The sequence below is a fragment of the Centruroides vittatus genome, unplaced genomic scaffold (genome assembly GCF_030686945.1).
Source record: "Centruroides vittatus isolate TY-2023 unplaced genomic scaffold, ASM3068694v2 contig_3093, whole genome shotgun sequence".
NCBI lineage: Eukaryota > Metazoa > Arthropoda > Arachnida > Scorpiones > Buthidae > Centruroides > Centruroides vittatus.
The window spans coordinates 147982-169517 of NW_027121991.1; the positions used below are offsets into that span (position 1 = coordinate 147982).

Consider the following 21536-nt stretch of genomic DNA (forward strand, 5'->3'; position numbering starts at 1 on the left):
CCATAAATATCTTAAACCGACAAACTACACTTCCAAAATAAAAAAATTATTATTTGTTGCCAGAGATTAAACTAACAATGAGCCAAACAGCTGTATTGTTTCACTTGATAAAGTTGTGGATTCGTTTACGCAACGAAGTGAAAGAGTTAAGCAATTATGAACTTTTTAAAAGGAGCTTCAAAAAGTTTGTATGTTTTAGGTTTTTTTTATCTCGAAATACTGACTGGTGAAGGAATATAAAATGGAGTTAAGCTGTGCCATCGTGCGGAAGCTTCTATCCAAACGTTTAAGACAAGGCGAGAACGTTTAAAATGTACAGGTAAATTTTTAAAAATTTTTACACGAAGCTATTAACAGAAGAAATCACACGGCTTCTTCGTCTTTTTTCCTATGTTATTTTACACCTCGGGAACAAGCACATTGGACAATACATATACGCGATGCAAGAAATCGCTCGACACAGTCGAATAGACGAGGAAGCTGTTATTAAATATATCCAAGTTTTTTTGGATTTGTTTGTATCTAACTCTTAAATAAGCCTATACTTTCCTCATAGAAAATCCTCCCGGTAGGCAGGCCGCTGGTGTTACGTTTCCATATTCTGTTAATTCCGATCCCAAAACGACCGATAACTTTTTATTTGTGTTTTTATCTTCTGTTGGCCGGTGAAATTTGACCAAACATTTCTGAAACATTCTGCATATTTTTTATTATTTTGTAACTATATTATGTATGATTTTGTATTAATTTGTTATAATAATGAATTAAATAAAATAATTATTATTGTGCAATTTCCTACTCACGTCGCTGTCGCATCGCAAGTTCTCGATCGATATTGCTGATTTATTGTCTCTCCTGTCAGAGTGGCTTCTGCTAATAGTTTCTCTGATTCCGTTTTCCACTGTGCTCGTGATGATTGGCTATATTACTATTCGAAACAATTTTTTGTTTGGCTGTACTTTAAGTTGCAGCAACGTACTGTACAGTACATCGCGTACAACCATTTAAGTCAACGCGCATTGAAATTTTTGATCTCGTTTCAAACAGGTTTTTTCTCTAGCTTTTATTGCGAGGACACACGTCACCTTGATTGATGTAGCCACGATGGAGCGGCTAATGATAATCTAGAATTGGCTGACACGATATATGACTACGTAAAAACAAACACGACTACGTCGAAATAAAAAGCCACAATGGTTGATAAAAAGTAGAAAAATCTGAACACCCCGTAATGAGACCAATTTGACAGATTTCTATAGACAGTGAATTATGTCACGAATAGCTTTTCTATGTTTGTTTCAGTGCTCATTTAGCCTGTTATCTAGCTCAACATGACACAGTCGAGAGTTGCAACAAATTTTCCCGGCTCGACCAAACCTATGTCGACATACTCTTCACTTTCCAGGTCCAAAACAAAAAGCAGCAGTGTTGTTTTAATGTGTTTACATCAAAATAATGCTGTTGCTTATTGTTTTCGAATCCGAGTTGAAATCATTGTCTCGCCATGATAAGTTTGTGGCATTACGATGAGCGGATACGGACGACACATTGTCCTCTGATGTGCAGTCAAAGTCGTGGGTGGTACAGCGGATCCTCGCTTAACGAGTACCTCGCACAGAGAGTATTTCGCATAACGAGTGAAGAGAAGAGGGGAAGTCCCGAATTGTGCGCAAGCGGCATGCTCCATCAGTCTGTGTTTAGCACTCGTTCCGCTAGCATCTTAGTGTCGCTCGCGATCACATATTTTTCCAAACTTGTGTTCACACGTATTACTTATAAACATCGACAACCATAGCCCGTTATATAATAAACACGCCAAACGATATGCCAAATTCTTGGGTCATTAAATTTAATGACCGATTCCAAATTAAATTTTAGAAATGTCTGAATTAAAAATTAACTATTTATACTTATTGAATTTAATACGAGATGGAAACGTAACTGCCTACCTCTAGTCAAATTAATTAATTTCTAATATTTAATTATAGCTTTTACATAACCCAAGAATTTGGCATATCGCTTGAAGCGTTTATCAAGCATATTAGCTGTGATTTTTTTCCTGCAAATCGAATTCTCATTTCAGGATGGTTTATTCCGCGCTAGAGGAAAAGAGGGTGATGATTCACGCTCCTTAACAATGTATATTGTTAAGGAAGGAAGTAGGCCTATGTTGTTTTTTGAGTAAACGTTATACATAAAACATTAAAGCACTTTTCGGCGTGGAACGCATTATCGTATTTTACATTGATTTCTACGGGAAAAATTGTTTCGCTTAACGAATGTTTTGCATTACGAGTAAGACTTTGGAACAAATTCTGCTCGTTAAGCGAGGTTCCACTGTATCAGTTTTCGCTCTTGACGAAAAATTATTTATGCAACTTTTATCGGCATTCAAGTTTCATTCCAAAAGTGTTGCAGTGTTTGGAACCTATCAGTAGTCGCAGTCAACGGAAGTCTTTGACAAACATTTCACATTCTCGATATAAGACGCCAGTTACTTCCTCGTTACAGTACATTAATCCACGACGGATTTTGTGGATTGCATCTACGATGCTTAAAATCTTATTTTTAACGATAGCGTTAATATACGTCGTCGTTATCAATGAAAAATTCGTGAATCCAGCCCTTAAATAGTCAGAGAAAAATGATCTAATCGTAATCTTAAGAACAATCTTTCTCTAAATCGGCGGTTCCCAACCTTTTTTTTGACCAGGGACCACTTTGATTTCATTGTTGTTAGCATGGACCACGAGGTTTAAGAAAAATAAACTGTGTCAATCTAAAAATAAACTTTAACCAAAACTTTTAACGTAAGTAATCGTTAAACTCGAGAGTAACACGCTTTAACAGTACTATTATAATAGCAAACATAACGTTTTTAGTAAAAATTAAATTCAGTTTGTATCAATGTGGGAATAATAATTTAAAATGAATAAAAGTTTTAAATCTTTCGCCGACCATATTTTAGCTCTCGCGGACCACTGGTTGGGAACCGCTGCTCTAAATAGATATTTTCGTGTTACAGGAGGGAATTGCCAAATCTTGCCCCTTCTATTTCTTTATCACTAAATATAGGTATTATTTTGTGGTAAATATATCATGTAAACTAAACGAGCAATGAAAAGTAGAGACCAAAAATTGACAGGTGACATCGTGTTTTGTCCTTAGTAAAAAAGTCTGATACGGAGTACTGAAATACCAGACTGTGCTCGATAAATTTCTATCGAGACAAAATACTTCTATCGTAGTTTCTTGACAAAGGTAAAATATATAGGATGATCACTTTCTTTTTTGTTCCTGGATAAATTTTAGAGAACTTTCCAACATTGCTCAATAATATCCTATTATACATTACTTTGACTGCGATGTTCACAGTGAAATAAATTCATTCGTTCAAAAAGAAACGTGTATATCGTGCGAAAGTTCCGTGGCGATACGTGAATTTTCCAACCATAAGGGTAAAATGCAAATAAAAAATTCGATCTTCACAAGTCACGAGAAGGAGAGGCAATAGACAAGGTAACACTAACAAGAGATACCAAGGGGATAGCCATAAATGGTAAAATAATTAACAATATGAGATATGCAGACAACGATGTAATTTTTGTAGAAAACCTCTAACTAAAAAATTTGGAGATGATAACAATGAATAAAGGAAAGGTTTCCGATATGGACTGTAAATTAATTATAAGAAAATAAACTTCATTGTGTTTTGAGGGATATAAAGAAATTTGAAAGCGATTGAAAGAATTAGAAAGTTCAATACGTAGGAAATAAATTAACTTAAAATCTTGAATACAGCGAGTCTTCATTTAATGTCGTTTCGTTATAAGATCCTCGAGAAAAGGCAAAAGTACACTAGTAATCATTTACAATTAACGTTGTCGAATTTTCTTCACATGCCGTAAAACTGATACCACGAGGCAAAAAATAAATGCGTGAGGTTGCAAAATAAATTAAATTACAATAATATTAACCTAAGTATGCCTATGTCTTATTTATATCATTTAGCCTGTGGTAAAATTGGTTTCGTTATACGTCGTTTCGCTTAACGCCGCAGTTTCAAAAAGACTATCGACGACACTAAGTGAAGCCTTAGCCTACTGTTCAGTACATCGAGCAGATAAAGACAAGAATTGAAAAGAGGTTACTTATGTTGAATCGGGTGGGTTTTTTAAAACTGCCGAAAGGAAATGCCTCCCGGAAGACTTTTATGGGAAACTCGCCCCAATTACGTGGTTTAAATATATATCCGGTACTTAATTTATTGAAATATCAAATATTAATTCACTTACCATCAACGTTTTTTCTAAATTTAAATAAAACTAGTTTTTTTCGACACTTGTACAAATTTCCAATTATTTTCTTCTTACAATAGGAATCTTTCTGCTAAAGGTTATAAAGGGACAGTTTACTCCAACAAACAAACTTTTCAAACTTAATATATTCGACGCTATCTTAGAGCAAAATTTCGAATCTTGTCTTACATTATTTACTTGATGAAGACGAATGTAAAATGTATCACGAAATTACGGATATCACAGAATTACCAATGTTTACCTCTAAGTAAGGTCACATTCTTAGAAATGAAAATCTTGCCAAAATGCAAAAATGACAAAACAATGGTTTTATAAAAATAACATTGAAGTTTTGCCACGGCCTGCGCGATTCCCAGATTCATATCCAATAGAGAATCGGTGGATGTTTCTTCTTGGGTTCGTTTACAAAGATGGGAGACGATTTTCAACAGTGGCAGACCTGAAACAAACCATTCAAAAATGTTGGAATGAAATTCCAGACGAGCCGCTGATTAAATTAATTGATTGCATACCGAACAGCAGGTACGATGTTTTTTGTCAGAAATGAGGTTGCAGAAAGTATTAATTTCTTAAATTAAGAGGTTAATTCATTTTTAAATTTGTAATTTTGTTCAACGAGCTCGAATATACTACATAAGAGTGGCTGAAACAACGCCACGTTTAAGGAAAACTGAATGCACGTCCGCCATTTTCCTTTTAGTCGAGGGGGTGTGACATTTATGTTACGCGAAGGCAACGAGCTAGAATATTCTAACTCGTCGATAGTACTCGTCGTAACCATAGTCGCAGTACAGAGCCTATAATGAGAAAGTGGTCATATAAGTAACGGCTTTTCTATTGGCAGTTTGTGATCGCACGACTTAAAGCCGCCACTATTCTTCCAAACAACGCGTTAGAGAGAATGGAACGAAAGCTTGGTGGATAAATTTTATCGTTTAGGTGTTCATCGTCTGCAAACGAATTAAAATTAATAAAAGGTTAGTGATATTAAGAATATATAAATAATATTTCGGCTAATGACGATATACCGTTTATCTGTATTAACTGTAAATTTTTGAGTTTTATCCGAATTGTTATATACTAAACGATAACTTCTTACTTACTTGTTATTATCACGTATTTTAACTTATTTTACACTTTAATAATTTTTAGAATATATCTAGATGCGCCGCTTTTGGCTGCCCAAATCTCAGCGAGAAAGACTTTTAATAAACTTTGGGAAACAAAAGTGAAACGAGAAAACTGGAAAGCAACCGACAGAAGCTATTAATGTGAAGTAAGTAAAGTATTTAATAAAATTTAAAAGTAAATACGACTTAATCAAAGATGATCTCGGAGACGACCTTTCCTTCGAGGCTACTGCCTCCGCAGAAAAACGTCATCTGGTGTTAAGTAAAGTATTAACAAGTATCTATGTATGAAAATTTTTATATTATTTTCGAATGATATATTTATTCATAAAACAGACCAAATTGCTTAAAATTTAAATAAAAAATTCAGTATACATAAATTAATACGAGTCTTTACGTAGTTTAATATTTACAATATGTGATACACAATATCCGATATAAAAGGCCTTATTAAATATTGTAAATTACCGTAGATTTGTAATTTAGAATACTGTATAGACTATATATAAAGTAGGATTTGATATTGGAATGATTAGTGAATACCAGATATATTTTAATTATACAATATTTATCGTTAGCTACTTATAATAAATTATTATTTTAGTTTAATAAGTAAAGATAATAACACGTAAGTGTAATGTGTATTGTTCAGGAATTAAGTTGTTTTATAAATAAATACATCTCACAGTAGAAAGAATACGTTTAATTTTTTATAAACCCACATATATATTACTTATTTAATTGTACGGAACTTATAAAATAATTATGCAACTGCAAACCATAACATAAGTAACATATACAAGTAAAATTTATCTTACAAGTAGTGTCGCATTAGTAATATAGATCTATTTCTTAGTAATAACTTATATTTATTATTAATATTAGACTCTTTACTTATAAGATAATTTTACTTGTATGTGTTACTTATGTTATGTTTGCTGTTGCATAACTATTTAAAAGTTTCACGCAATTAATTATGTAATAGCATCGATTGATTAAATCAAAACGATACACTCGATCTGATTTTCAGGTACATTTTCCCGATGATCAATGAAAAAAACTAATTAAGTCGAAGCATAATGCATGTTACACTTTCATATTTCCTTAAGCATCACCTAAAATACCTACGAGGGCTCTCCGCCGATACGAAACCACTTCCTTCAAAAACCTGTTAAATTTCAAATGATGCAAGTTGCGTTGAACCGGCATTAAGTTCTCAACAAGCAACAGATCTTTGGAGAACGTTCATTTGAAGAAGAAACAAACTGCAAGCATTTGTTAATTAAAATTATAAATTGTGATTTTGGAGTTTAGAAAATTCAACGTTAAAAGAAACATTAGAACTTGTTTTATAACATTTAGACTTAGAGTTTTTGGTTAAAAAATAAATAGAATAAGAAAACAAATGTAAAGTTCAGCTTTAAAATGCTCTTTCGAGTAAAAGTGAAACAATGCGCGTATTATCTAAAAATGTTAATTACTATTTTTCAAAACATAATTTGTCTTTTAGTCATTTCTGCAATGATATAATTAAATACTGTAGATATTTTATGCATTTTTGAAGTTTACAAAATATAATCAAAGTTTTATATTTCTGCAAATCTTTATTACTTATATTTTTACACACATAAAAATTAGATAAAAGGTAATGAGTTAAATGAAAACTATCATTTCTTGTGTAATTTTAAAAATAAATGGCGTTAGTTTAATGAATAGGCGGGACGACGCGATACTTTTGTTCTCCGAGACTTTTCGTATTATTTCATTTTAGAAGTTAACATAAAAGTATAATTATTAACATTTTGGATAGCAAACAAAAAGAGTCGGTTCGTCACTCGTCGCGTGGGATAAATGTTGATCATAAACAAATTCCAAAAATGATTAAATAGTATATTAAATAAAGAAATAAGAATTAATTGTAAAAATCGAAAACGACATTTATTTGCTTTCACCCGAATTTCTGTTTTAAAAAAGTGCTAGATTCGCGAGTAAATATAGAATGTGGCTGCGGCTAGATAAGCGGTTTGGAAAAGACACGGCAGCAATTATTCGTACGACCACTTTCTCATTACGCGCTCTCTAGCTCGAAACTATTTAACGTATTAGAATAATATCGATAGATGTAATTGGTTATTTTTGCGTGTTACCATTCCATTTAAACGGTTTATTCATTTACAGCCTAAAAATATTACCCGAACTTATAATCGTGTCTAGCACTGTTGACTAAATACAGTATTACGTACAGATGGAACTCCTCTACCCCGCTCCGCCAGGGATTCGGCCGAGAATCTGATATGGCAGTACGACGACTGAAAAATAAACGGCAAAGCGGTGTACGGTTCCCTTGGCTTACAAATAGTCGTACCGCCTGTACTCCGCAGCGGCCGTGTTAATCGAGATTCGCGGTAAACGCATTGAGCGCCAGGACACAATTTTTGACAATTACCACGAACGTATAAGACGAAAAATTCATAATTTAACTGGAAAAAATGAATTTACTTCAATTTTAACCATATTAAACAAATTTAATGTAACTTTGCTAGTTTATTTGTTAACAACGACTTTTGAAAGCGTTTACTACCCAGTAAAGTAGCATTCCGAGTTTATTGTTTACACTGGGGATGCCGCTTTACCTAAGAAACTTAAATTTATTTTTGGAATGAATTATGTTTCGCTATTACCGAAAAGGTTTCAGTAGATTGATAAAACTATATATACAGTACAAACACTGGATCGAATGTTATTTGACGCCAATTCGAAAGTATGCAGTCTTGTTTCGAAATGAATGCTTTTAATCCATAAACAAAAATACGCATTTTAAGATTATTTTGTAAAATGAAATGTAAAATCTGATGACAAGTGAAAACCTTTTTCAAATTTTTAGTTTGTTCGATTAAAACATTCCAGATTTTTCTTTTTTTTTTCGAATGACGATTCGACTATTCGTTGGAAAACAAATTCACACGTCTATAACAACGTCATTCTGCTAGATGTGTTCCTTTAACACCAACGAACACAATTTCCCTTTAAAACTGTAAACTAAGTAATGATATTTGAACGAGAACATTTTTGACTGGCTTCTCTACAAATTTAAATGCTTAAAAATATCTTTAATTGTGTAACCCTATTATAATGCAGGTTGTTCCAATTTGTCAAGATCTTTTATTTAATATTTAACACACTCCGAATCTCTTTATCTCTACCGTTGCCATCTCTATCGTCGACATTTCTTCGCCTACTGTATGAAATTTTGTTTGTAAGATACCAATATAATTTGTATTGTTCATCGCGTAAGAGCTACGCTTCCCCTTTCTCGAAACATTTTGAAATGCTGACGAGTTTTAATGCTTTTTTAACAGGAAGTGCGTCGGAATGACTGTCTTCTCGCCATCTTACCCCGAGAAAATAAATTTTCCAAAGAATTATGTGTCAATCTGCCAATAACTAGACAATTATACCGTTTAGGCCCACAAATATCCAACAGTTTTGAACTTACTGTTCTTATAAATTAAATCCCAGCCTTAATTAGTTTCCGTGTGAAATAAAAATTAGAATTTTTTATGTGCATTGCGCAACATTTAATGTCTTTTAAAAATAACAGAATTTCTTTCAGTCTTTTCACCCCTGCACTCTCGGAATTTTTAAAATTTAATCTTAAACCGTTAATTGTCCTTGAATTAATATATCAAAGCAAGAATTAAATAAAATTACAGAACCACGTAGTTAATGAATCATCTAACATCCCTTTTCGCGCAAGTAGAAGGAAAAGGGATATGAGTCAAAAGATAGAAAAATTGAATCAGGAGGAACAAGAGTCGAAAAACGCGGGTTGGCGAACCTGGAACTCGTGACCGAGAGAATAAAAGGGCGACGACGGAGAAAAGGGGGGTCGGTTACGTCTATCTCTTAGCCTGTGCGCGTGCGGCCAAAAAGTCGAGGGGAACCGCCGGAAATCCACGAAATCGTATCGACTGTGAAGAGCGACCCGGATCACGAGGTATGACCCGAAGTTTTGTAAACTCTCCCTCCGCGAATCCGAACTCAGGCGACCGACGCTCGCCGTATCTGTAATCGACCAGTTAGCTTTAATAAATCTTTGTTATTGTTTTATCCGTTGTAATGTCCTTTATTCGAATGTCATCATCCGCCGCTCTACCGTCGAACCCATGCACTTCCTCCACTCGCATCCACTCGCGTAACGCGTAACTCCTCCGAACCGCCATCTTGACGTGGGCAGGTCTCACGGACCTGTTAGCCGACAAAAAGGGGGAACGAGAAATCGGCCACCTCCCGGCACCCACAAATTGGTTTTTCAGGAGTGGGGTTCGACTCCTTCGAAATATCGATAGAGCGGAAAGGATCATATTCGAATAAAAGGGACCATTCCAGTCGAAGTAGGGACCTAAGTCATAGAACTACTTCCGATACTGTTCCTAGTCTGTCTTCCTAAGCTAATTAAACCTATCGCAAAAAAAATGGAGGGCAATCCACAACCCGCGGTAGGGCCAGCTCAAGCGAATCCGAATCCAAACCCCCTCACCCTAGGAGGGTTGGGCGGAATCATTCCACTCCTGCCCGTATTTTCCGGAGAAACGGGAGGTCTCCGAATTACGGATTTTTTTGACTCGTTAGCGGACGTAACGAAAGTCGCGGCATGGTCAAAGGCCCAAATGCTGGCCGTAGCCAAGCTCAAACTCACCGGGATAGCTCGGGAATTCGTACGGAAGGATAGAAGAATTAAAGAGGTCGACGAATTTGACGAGTTCAAGCGCTTAATGATCGCGCGGTTCGAAAGGGAACCATATTCGTTTAGGCTTAGTAAATTTTATACCTGCGTCCAAAAACGGGACGAGGACGTACAAACGTACGCCGCCCGACTTCAAGCGCTCGCGATGGAAATCGAGATCACGCCGGAGCCCGGAGCCGACGCCGCAGAAGCCGCTATTATTCAGCGCATTCAAAGAAAGGAGTTAGACGAACGGTTAAAGGCGCAATTTCTTAATGGGATAGATATAAGGATCCGCCAGAGAGTAATGAGTCGCCAGGCTGAAACTTTTGATGAGGCGCTCAACGCAGCGATCAGTGAGGAGACGATCGAACAGCTCACCTCTCATCCGCGGGGAATATTACGAACAGTCAGAGATAGCGAGCGAGTGATAGACTCCCCCTCACAGGACGAGATAGCCCAATTAACGTTGGCTATGCAAGAACTGCAAGCCCGAGTGGAAGAGTTAACCCGAACCTCCCCTCCAGGGAGGCGAATTAACCGACCAAATGATCAAAACTATAGGAACCGGCACCCCCGCGATCGCAGAGATACTAATAGTAACGCTTCTCCTGCGCGTCGGCGGGATGAGCTCCCCAGGAGGCGCGGGGGCGAGGTCGATCGGGGTGGCTCGCAGCCTGTGGGAGAAAATCGAAGCGTATGGACAGGTATTATTCGAAGCATCCAAGATCAGCGACCTCGATATAATTTCTCTACGAGATCCCCTTGTTCGGTACCCAAGCAACAGCGACACTATACCGATTCGAGTAGGAACCTTTCTCCACCCCAAACAGATTCGTCCGATGAACATGAGACGAGGTGGAAAGGCAGGATAGGAATAACTAAAACTAGCTCAAGGCACGAACCTATCATATTAGTTTATATTAACAATATTCCAGTAAAAATGCAAGTTAATACCAGCGCAGAACGTACGCTCATATCAAACGATTTAGCGAATAAATTGAAAAGGAAAGCTCCCATAAAATTCGGGCGCCGACAGAAGTTAAGAATCGGCTTAGGGGAGCCGATTACCACTATAGGCTCAGCGACACCTACTTTTAAATTACGGGGAAGAAACATGCCATACCATGTGCCATCGTACGAGCCGAGATCACAAACCCGTGTGAAGGAATCTTGGGCCGAGACCTCATCCAAACCGCTCAGTTAATTTTAGATTTTGCTCATAATCAAGTCATCCTACCAAATGGGAACACGATACATTTTTGCACACCTAAACGGCCGCGCAGAGAGAGAACGCGGCGTAAGACCCGCAATAAAACAGAGGGAATCCTGTCGGACATCCCCCGCGTAGAGCGAATACCTCCCCCCGAGGGGAGAGGAGAGACGTAATGTACGAATCCGGAGCGCGAGAAGGACCGCTGCGTATCGAGGGACTGGGCGACCCCAAGTACGGCCGGATAACACGGACACAATCATCCAGCCACCGGTTGCATCACCTGTCGGGGGCGCATCGGCGGCCGTGCTCCCCTCACTGGCAGAGGAGCGGTCTGGTCCCGGCGATGAGGCGGGGCCAGGAGGGGAGCGGGAGGAGGCAGAAGAGAAGGAGGACACCGAGAGCGGGGAATCAGAACCCGAACAATCGGAAACAGAGATAACACCGAATGGAACAAGAAAGTACGCCTCCATACGCCCTACGTAGCCGCGGCCCTGTCCCCGAACAGCCATGGGTAATGGCGCGGCCAAGCCAAAATCGTAGTCGCATCCCGCGGTTCGTTATCCCCCGCGACAAGTCGACCGTCCATCCCCTGACGAGAATTAGACTAAGAACGCGAAGCTAACCCGCTTCCGGGAAGTAACACACCGTTACAGGAAACTCCCCGGAGCGATATAACACAACTAACCTCCACGTGCCGTTGTTCGAACGTATTAACGCTACCCATTTTAAGGCCTTTTTGTTTAACTTTTCTCGTTCGAAGGTTTTGACTAGAATATAATCATATAAACATATATATCATCTATTATATTAAATATTCCATATATCTCGAATTTTAGTTAGCCATTTTAACGACTTTAATCGAATTTTAAACGTTTTCGAATTATAAGACCGTGTTAGCTTATCTCATTTAGATTTAAGTTAGAATTTTATTATCCTAGCGACCTGAGGGAGAGTAACCCCATTTATTAACTTTTTGTAATGTGTACCTCGATCCGAGAACTTAAATAGACCTTTCATTTCAAATGACTGTTTTTAATTAACTTTTGTGAGTACCTATAGGACGACACCCTCGCCGCAACGGACTAAGACTTTGACGACCCTCCACCAAAATTAATCACTGCACCAAATTCCACACACGACGACACCGCCACACTACAACCGACCACATCAAGACACCACTCACCGGAATCCTCCAGCCCTCAAGGTCCTGTTTAAATTCGATTCGTCACAACAAGCGAACACGCCAACCAGGTAGCACAAGTCAACGAACTCCCATCAACCAGAGGACATAGCGAACACTCAAGACCTTGAACTTTACTCTCGTGCCCAAGTGACGAAAGAAAACTACGTCTGCACCACGTGCCAGCCAGGAAGCAACCCTACTTCCGGGAACACCGTTGTTATTTACCCACTCACCGTGGTCGGTTTAACATAACAGCTTATTGTAACGCGCGCCGATTAATCCTTGATTGTCGCGTAATCATTAAATTATCAATGTCGCCAAGTAAATCGTGGAAAATTTTTTTCACCATATCAATCATTGTCGCGACTGAGTAGCATCGCCCGCTTCTTGATTCGTCGGTCTTTCCGGATGTCTCCCGTGACTCTTGGATCCTTTTATCTTCCGTTTCACGGGTTTGGAAGGTGAACAAAAGACGTCTCCGTCGAGAAGAGGCAGCCACTTAAATTAGTTCATGAGCCTCCTATCCGTTTTACTCCGGATATTCTCGCGGATATTGTTCTAACATTATTTGTCGATGAGGTTCAGGGTTCAACCTGTTAAAAAATCGAACCTGCCTTCAGGGACAGCTTCGATTTTAGAAAGCCCAAGGTGGTGTGAAAATTCGAACCCACCGGAATTTAGCCGGTAATGATACATCCCTTTCCGCGCGAGTAGAAGGAAAAGGGATATGAGTCAAAAGATAGAAAAATTGAATCAGGAGGAACAAGAGTCGAAAAACGCGGGTTGGCGAACCTGGAACTCGTGACCGAGAGAATAAAAGGGCGACGACGGAGAAAAGGGGGGTCGGTTACGTCTATCTCTTAGCCTGTGCGCGTGCGGCCAAAAAAGTCGAGGGGAACCGCCGGAAATCCACGAAATCGTAATCGACTGTGAAGAGCGACCCGGATCCCGAGGTATGACCCGAAGTTTTGTAAACTCTCCCTCCGCGAATCCGAACTCAGGCGACCGACGCTCGCCGTATCTGTAATCGACCAGTTGCTTTAATAAATCGTTGTTATTGTTTTATCCGTTGTAATGTCCTTTATTCGAATGTCATCATCCGCCGCTCTACCGTCGAACCCATGCACTTCCTCCACTCGCATCCACTCGCGTAACGCGTTAATGTCTTCCAAATAACCGAATCTCGCTCAGTCTTTTCACCCCTGCACTCTCGGAATTTTTAAAATTTAATCTTAAACCGTTAATTGTCCTTGAATTAATATATCAAAGCAAGAATTAAATAAAATTACAGAACCACGTAGTTAATGAATCATCTAACAACAGTTTTCCATAAACACAGTAATGGAAAGCCACTGATGTCCTGTGACCGAAGGTTTGTGTTGCAGGAAACACTTTCATTAGCTCAAACCTCCTTGTTTCGTCTGCATTCGCTTTAATGTTTGGCCAATTTTTACCGTATATATTTTCGCAGATAAGACGATACAACTATCGTCTTATCTGCGAAATCATAAAAAATGGCCCCCAAAATTTGGGGTCGTCTTATTGGACAGATATATGCTAAAACTATAAAACTTTGACGAAAATTTATACCTCGTCTTATCTGCGGAAATATACGGTAATTGTTTCAATTCTATTAATTTTTCTACGTAACTTATTTGTACTCTATTAAATGGTAATTGGCGTTTGTTTACTATATACTCAGGGAGGATAAAATCTCACTTTAAGAACAATTTCAAATACTTTTAGGAAGGTTAAGAAGGTGGAGAGTTTCTAGAAGAAAAAGAATCCTTTGCGCAAACTTGATTTCTGACGGAGTATACCTAGTATTTCATATAGCTTTCTTAATTGATTCAGTTTTTAACTGTTTTCGTCCTGTGGGCATTAAGAGGTCCTCTTTCTCAGAGAAGCCTATTATGGGTTCGGCCAGGCCTACAATGGGTCGACCGGGTGGTGAGAGACGGGAATCGATTTATCCGAACGGACCACACCCCGAAAAATTCCTGGGGATTTTTCAACCCGTCCGGATTCGATGCCGGATCCCCAGAGCGGTAGGCTGCCGCTTTGACCGCTCGGCCATTCGGCCGTCAAGATTTGATTCCATGTCAATGATTACCGCCAAAATATTAATTCCCCTCGAATGTGTTTCTTTCAAAATTTTTTCAACCCTTTCAGCCAATCTTTGTCCGGCTTTAACCCGTGAAATAAGTTATTGGCTCCTTCCTACTAAATGTTACCCCTCTTAACATGAAAATCGAAACATGAGAAAGCTGAAACAGAATTATCTTCTTTCACTTCTTCAATAATCAGCGGTAAAAAATCTTTTAAACTAGACTGATACAAAAGTTTTTCACAAATTTGCATCTCATCGAGTACAATACACAATCACTATTTTGGAATGGTTGTGTTTTATATTGCGACAATCCAATAATTCTAAATAAATGCCATCTTGAAAATCAATTTTTTTATTCCATTCTTCTACATATTGTTCTATTAGAAGAAAGTGGTAAATCCTCACTTATCCCATAAAAAAAACGGACGAAACCAGGTTGAAAAAGTAGAACTGAGCAGAAACATCTAAATAGAGGAAACATTTAAATGTTGTGACAAGAATACTGGAAGCAGATTTGACAGTAATATTCAACGCGTGAATAAAATGCACATTACACAGTCTACGACTACAGGAAGGTTGTACAGTATTTAAAAACACTCAATATTTTTAAATACAACCTTCAAAAGAGGCGGTCAGTTGTCGAAAGAGCTATTAAACATACGCAGACTCCTTCTACGTTTTCCGGTATCTTGGTGTCTCGAGAATCTCTCTCGTTGTAAATCTAGTGTAAACGTGAAAAATTTGGGATTGTTTAAGTTCAGAACGATCTAACGAATTTATTCAAAATTTAAGACTTCCGTAGCCTTCATCGCGGACACTAAATGTTTTAAATTTCATCCAAATCGGTTCGTTAGTCTTCGAGGTATCAATGGTCAAATTTGGCACTTTAACGTTAGACGTGTGGCCGAGCTGTACTACAGTACGCTAACGGGCTCTACGATAAGGAATTCATACTCATTTTTTCTACAAAGCACATCTCATTTTATAATGTAACGGGACATAACTCCTGGATAAACGCCGCGGTGTAAAAATCCCAATTTTTTACACTAGAAATTATTCTCCTAGAGCGAAATACTAGACATTAATTTTCAAAGGAAACTTCCAACGTCGGACCGAAAACTTCCGTGCCATTCCTCCGATGAATTATTTGTTTTTGCTAATTCATCTTTGGATCTTCATACAATTCCACACCCGGATAGTGGAAGTCGACTATCGTCGTGGACGACGGTGACCGACTTATACCATCGAGATTTGAAAGACTTCAATGTCGTGGACGACGTTGCGGTCTTCCAAAGAAAGAATGTTCGATGTCTGGTGGCAGAAATTGAAAAGTATCGACAAATTTATCGACACAAATGCCAGAACTGGAATCATTCTTAAATTCAGTGCAAAGTCGGAATCTTCTCGGTAACGTCGTAAGGACCATTCTCTTCAAACTTCCTGCAGATGATTCTGTTTAAATGAAAGAAACATCCTGTAATTTCTCAATCCGGGAAAACTTTTGAAAATTCTTTATAACTGCCAATTAAAATCAATCACGATACTCTTTGGCCCCAATCTGACAATAGGTGTTGTAATTTTTCAAACGGTTCGATGTAATCCGAGTTTCTTCCGCAGTACACGCGGAATGATTCGACGATTTACTGGGATACGAATGCTTTACAATGGAACAGAAAATGCAAAGAGCCGTTTCGAATGTTTCACCGGAATCCAATGATAACTTATTTCCAGAGTTTCAGATTGTCACGTATTCCAAAGGTTAACATTCTGTGGTTAATGTTACCCTTGGTGGCAAGATGGCGGCCAGAGGGATTTTTCCCTACATTCTACACGGCGACGGGGAAAATTTTCCCTACATTGGAGACTGCTACGGGGAAAATTTTTTCCCTGTGGTCACGTGACTAACGCGTTTCCGGTCGCCGTCTCGGTCTTCTATGGAGACTGCGCGTTGCGCGCTGTATCGTAATAACGCGACCTAGTAACTCCTATACTATAATAAGCTAATGTAAACCATATTTTAATAGAAATAAAAACATTTTTTTACTCACGTTGATTGTCTGTCATTTTCCTTTTTTACATTTCTTCCCGAGTTTCGAACCTTGATCTTCGTTTGGTATAGATCTTCGATCCACGCCTTCGATGTCGTCAATGTGGTTGTACCCCTTCCACTCGTCGGTTATTATCAAACTTCCCGAATTGACGTATTTGTAAACTATCCAATTTAGAGTTTGTTCGGATCTGTCGTTTACCTGACAAATAAAACAGTTCCCGTCCTGTCTACATATGCCACCCACAACCCATTTCGTCGATTTCGACAACCTGCCTTTTTCGTACTTCCTTTTGCAAATGACAGTTTCGTCGATCTCGACGATCTTATTCGGGCCGCCTATTTTGAAGCTCGTCATCGTGTTACTTAGTGATATCATCATTACCAGACGTATGTGATTCGACCAATCCACACTAGCTTTTCGAGATATCCCGGATGCTAAAGCCGAAATCGTAGCACCACATTCTAGACATAGGTAGTGCCATATGAATGACAAGATACATCCCCAGGACAGACGCCCACATTTGCTTTTAAAAGTTCCTTCGTACACTGAATATTTAACTGCACACGAACTGCATGTAAGACGACATTCATTTCTTTCGCTTCCGTAATGTATTTTGCGTGTCTTATCGCACGTAGAACACGTCGACTCTATCTGCTGTATACCTAATTTGACCGCAAATTCGAATGCATTATCAATTGCCGGGTTCAATCCCAATTCCGAATAATCTGTTTCCATCATTTTATAAAACTTCCCGGTAGTACATTTGGCCCAGAATTCCTTCGAACTCAAATCAACGTCGCCCATGACGTGCACGCAATTTCTTTTTGTTTTTACTCGTAAAAAATATAAATTACCTTTATAGCAATTCGGAAAGAACAGATATTGTAAAAAAAAAAATTCGATGCCAACAACGGACATGCACCACACCACTGTCTTCTACACTCCCACCAAACAAAATTTGCATAATTCGACGATCTCGGCACCAACACATTACGTCACAACATTTCTAAAGAGCTCCCTCTCTCTCACACGTCACAAACGCGAAATCGCGCGTCTCCGTTTCGAGGTTACAGGAAACACGGTCGCCACGTCGAACGCAGGGAAAAAAATTTTCCCCGTCGCCGTCTAGAATGTAGGGAAAAATTCCCCCGGCCGCCATCTTGCCACCAAGGGTAACATTAACCCATTCTGTCGTTATTGTCCGAACCGAAACGGAATAGAAGAAAATCTCGGCCACGGCGAACAAATTTCCAGCCATCGGCATTCGGCGGAACAGGTAGCGGATTATAGACGGCCGGACACGGATACTGCGACATAAACGACCAAGTACGGGCAACGGGGCCATTGCATCTTCACCTACCATCCAAACGGAGCGAGCGATTATTTGCCACCACGCCGGTTCTTTCGGCAGTTTTTTCATTTGTGGGACATGGGCTGGTCGCGCTGCATCCGGAACACGAAGACGATGGTTTAACCGTTCCAACGGCTCTTTTCCACGGATTTTAATTTTAGCTTTACATTCGTCCCGGTTACGTCTTCTTTCACACAGAAACCATACAAAATTGCTTGCTAAATTTTTCTGCATTGCGTAAACATAACCTTCGAAAAATTTATTAGATTTTACAAATCCATCATAAATAAAATACAATACATATATCAGAATAGATATCACGAAACATAAAAAAGACCCGGAGCCTAGTTCGAGTACACCGCAGTAAAGTTCAGTTCTGTATTCAATAAATTTTCTTGCCCGGTGCGGGACGGTACGATCCATTTGTAGTGTACACTCTTTGCACGGATCCAGTCGAGTCGACTGCGGGATCCAAAAGTGCGTGGTAAAACCCAAGGACTTCGTCTTTATTTACATTTTGTAATATATGCACCAACGATGCAAAGAAAACAGAAAAACGGAATCTCCCGGCATTCCATCGGTACGTTTGTGTTTAAAATGAAATAAGTTATATTTGAATACGGCTTACGATTAGGAAAGAGAAAACACACTTTGTTTTAATTAACGATAGCTTTTTTCAAATTTCACATCTTTCTCTAAGGTCAAAGGAAAAATTAAGGCATTTCGGTTACCGAAATGCCTTAATTTTTCCTTAACGGGTGCAGTCGAATAAAATGTGAGAATTATTCGGGTAACCGACGACGGACGGCTTTTTCCGAGCGGGGAAGGACACGGAGCGGAGGACCCAAAGGGCCATTATCGGGAGGCGAATTCTTCTTTTGCTGGGCCGAGGTCCGGGCGTGGGTGCCTCCGATTTCCACCGTCTTTTTATTTGTCGGTTGCCAAAACAGACGACAGTGGTCGGCCGAGAACACCTAAGCTTTTGTAGCAAAACTGAACTTGGATAAATGTTTACCGTATGTTTTTTAACGGTTAGTTTTAATGTTTATTGGCCAAACAGGGGCCAGTCGTCTCGCGCCTCTACCCGTTTCCTCCGGCACGACGACATTACCGTGGAAATTGCCCAGCGGGTTCGAACCACCCCAATCCTCCGGCTTGGAATGTTTTTTTTTTTTTTTTTTTTTTTTTTTGCTGCTAGTCCTAATTCCGCGCTAATTTACGGCGCCCGAGAGAAAAATAAACCTCCTGGCGCGTGATTTACCGGAAAAGGTCACTGTCCACTGCCCTTCGCTAATCGGAAAGAACAGGAAACGCACCAATACGGCTCCGAAGCCGGGTTCGACGTAGGTAAAGGCGTAGACCGTCGCGATTTCGTCCTTTACTTTACGTAGACGCGTTTCGGCTCCCAAATATTCCCTTTTTTCTCGTTACGTATCGAAAAGGACGGAAGAGGACGGCGTCGTCCGGGAATCGATTTACCTCCGTTCCGTTAAGCTAATTTGTATTGCCTTTATCTCGCCCTCTGCCGGCAGGCCAACGTCCGGTCCGAGTGGCTTCCGTCAGGGTAGCGAGAGGTGGAAGCGGAGGCCCGGGCGGCCCGCCAAACTTTATGAGAAAAGGTGGGCAATATCGCCTTCGTCGGCTGCCAACGTCCGCTGGAGAAAGTCGGGAAGAATTCGAAAAAGTCGGAGTTACCGGGATCGGACTGGAAATTTTAAGATTCCACCGGGACCGGGGAAAAGCGCGGGTATATTACCAGAGAAATGGGAGGGAAGACCAGGGCCGGACCTGAAAATCGGCCTAGTAATAGTTTCCGGCGAGGGGAGAGGTGAATGTTCTGCTTTCCGACCGAAGGATAAAAATAACTGCGGCGGCAAAGGAAAACCCGAGACGCGCGGAAGAGGTCGGTCAACATCCGCCGCCGTAGACGAAAAAAATAATGCGTGTAAAGACCATTGTTAAATACGGAAGGGAAAGGCGCCTTTAAATTGGGCCCGCGTAGCGACGGCGCATTCCGCGTCAAGGGGGAAGTGGGAATTTTTATCCCGGCCCGAAAAAAACCTTATGGGCCCAGAGCGGTTTCTATTCTCGCCAATTAATATTAATTTTACTAATGACGAGGAGCTGGACCGCGTTTTTACTAGGACCGTTTTACGTAAATTACTTGGTTTGTGAAAATGTGGTAAAATCGGCCCACCATAGCAACGGCTACTAAGATGTCGGACAACGACAACCGAGGAGGGAGGAAAACGCGATCCAAAACGGGAAGGAAAGTGCATTTTCCGTCGGCCGGGTGGATTTTAGCCTCACCTTCCCTCCGTCCGTCCGAGGTTTGGCCCGCATAACAAACGGGTGGAAACGGGCTACCCCGGTATTTCCAGAAAAAGGGGAAGGAAAGGTTTCTGCTCTTTCTTCGTTTCGTCCGTCGGCCCGAGGGTGAAAAGGAAGGAGAAGTTTTCCTCCGAGAGCCCGACCCCGCCGAAAGGACCGGAGGGACCAGCCGATTCCGCTGCCGGTGCGGAAAAGACCGATTTCCGGCCGTTCGGAGGCGCCCTCTCCCGGCCCGTTCTCATCCCGGAGGAGAAACGGAGACGAGAGGAGGGAGAAGCGGCGGGGGACCCGCCCCGGGCATTTCCGAGTAGACAAACAAGAAACGACGCGCGTAAAAGCTTTTAGTCGCCTTATTACGCTTCGTTAGACGCTTAATCGACGACGGTTACTCTGCCTTAATTCGATTTGCCGGCGACGAAGGACGCCGCCGCCGCCCCGGGCCCCTTCTCTCCCCTTTACTTAGTCACCTCCCGGCCGCCGGTTTCCTCTTCCCGCCCCGGACGCTATTTTCTCCTCCCTCCCATTGCCGGTGCCCGCGGCCCGAAAAATGGGCGCTTCTCTCGTCTGGCAAATTACCCGACCGGAAGAAAACGGATAAACGAGCGCGGAAGAGGCCGTCCGTGACGGAAGAGGAGAAGCCGCCTCCTCACTTCTCCTCTTTTAAGAGAACGCTCCGCCAGACGTTTCCACGGACGACGGAAAAGCAGCGCCATGTTTAACCGAGCGCATTTTACCGGAAACGAGAGCAGGACCCAATCCGGAGGAACGCCCCGTATTTTTGGTGGCGGGAAATATCTCCACCGAAGGCCGCTTCCGTCGGAATCCCAAGGCGGGGAATAGCGAGAAAGAGGACGGAGACCCCCGGCCGGCGGGTCTCCGGGGAACGACGGGAAAGGCAATCTCGGTCTTGGATTACCGATAACAGCTTCCGACCCGTCCCTCCCTGGAGACCTTTCCGAACCGTGCCCAGACCTAACCTAACCTAACAGCCCGGCGGTTTAAAAGGAAAAACGGACCGGACGGTCCTTTTCTCTTTCGGGTCTTCCTCTCCTACTACCGTCGGCCGACGCCACGAAATCTCGGAATAGCCCCGCCGCCGGATTTCGGCAGAAAGGGGAT

At 40.7% G+C, this 21536-nt stretch overlaps 1 protein-coding gene across 1 annotated transcript; it reads right to left on the bottom strand.

Moving 5' to 3' along the window:
- Positions 1-16744: 16744 nt before the first annotated feature.
- LOC136973155 (uncharacterized) lies at positions 16745-17539 on the bottom strand. The gene has a single exon (XM_067267854.1). It carries the CDS (start codon positions 17537-17539, stop codon positions 16745-16747), a length of 795 nt encoding a protein of 264 aa, XP_067123955.1.
- Between the last annotated feature and the right edge of the window lie 3997 nt (positions 17540-21536).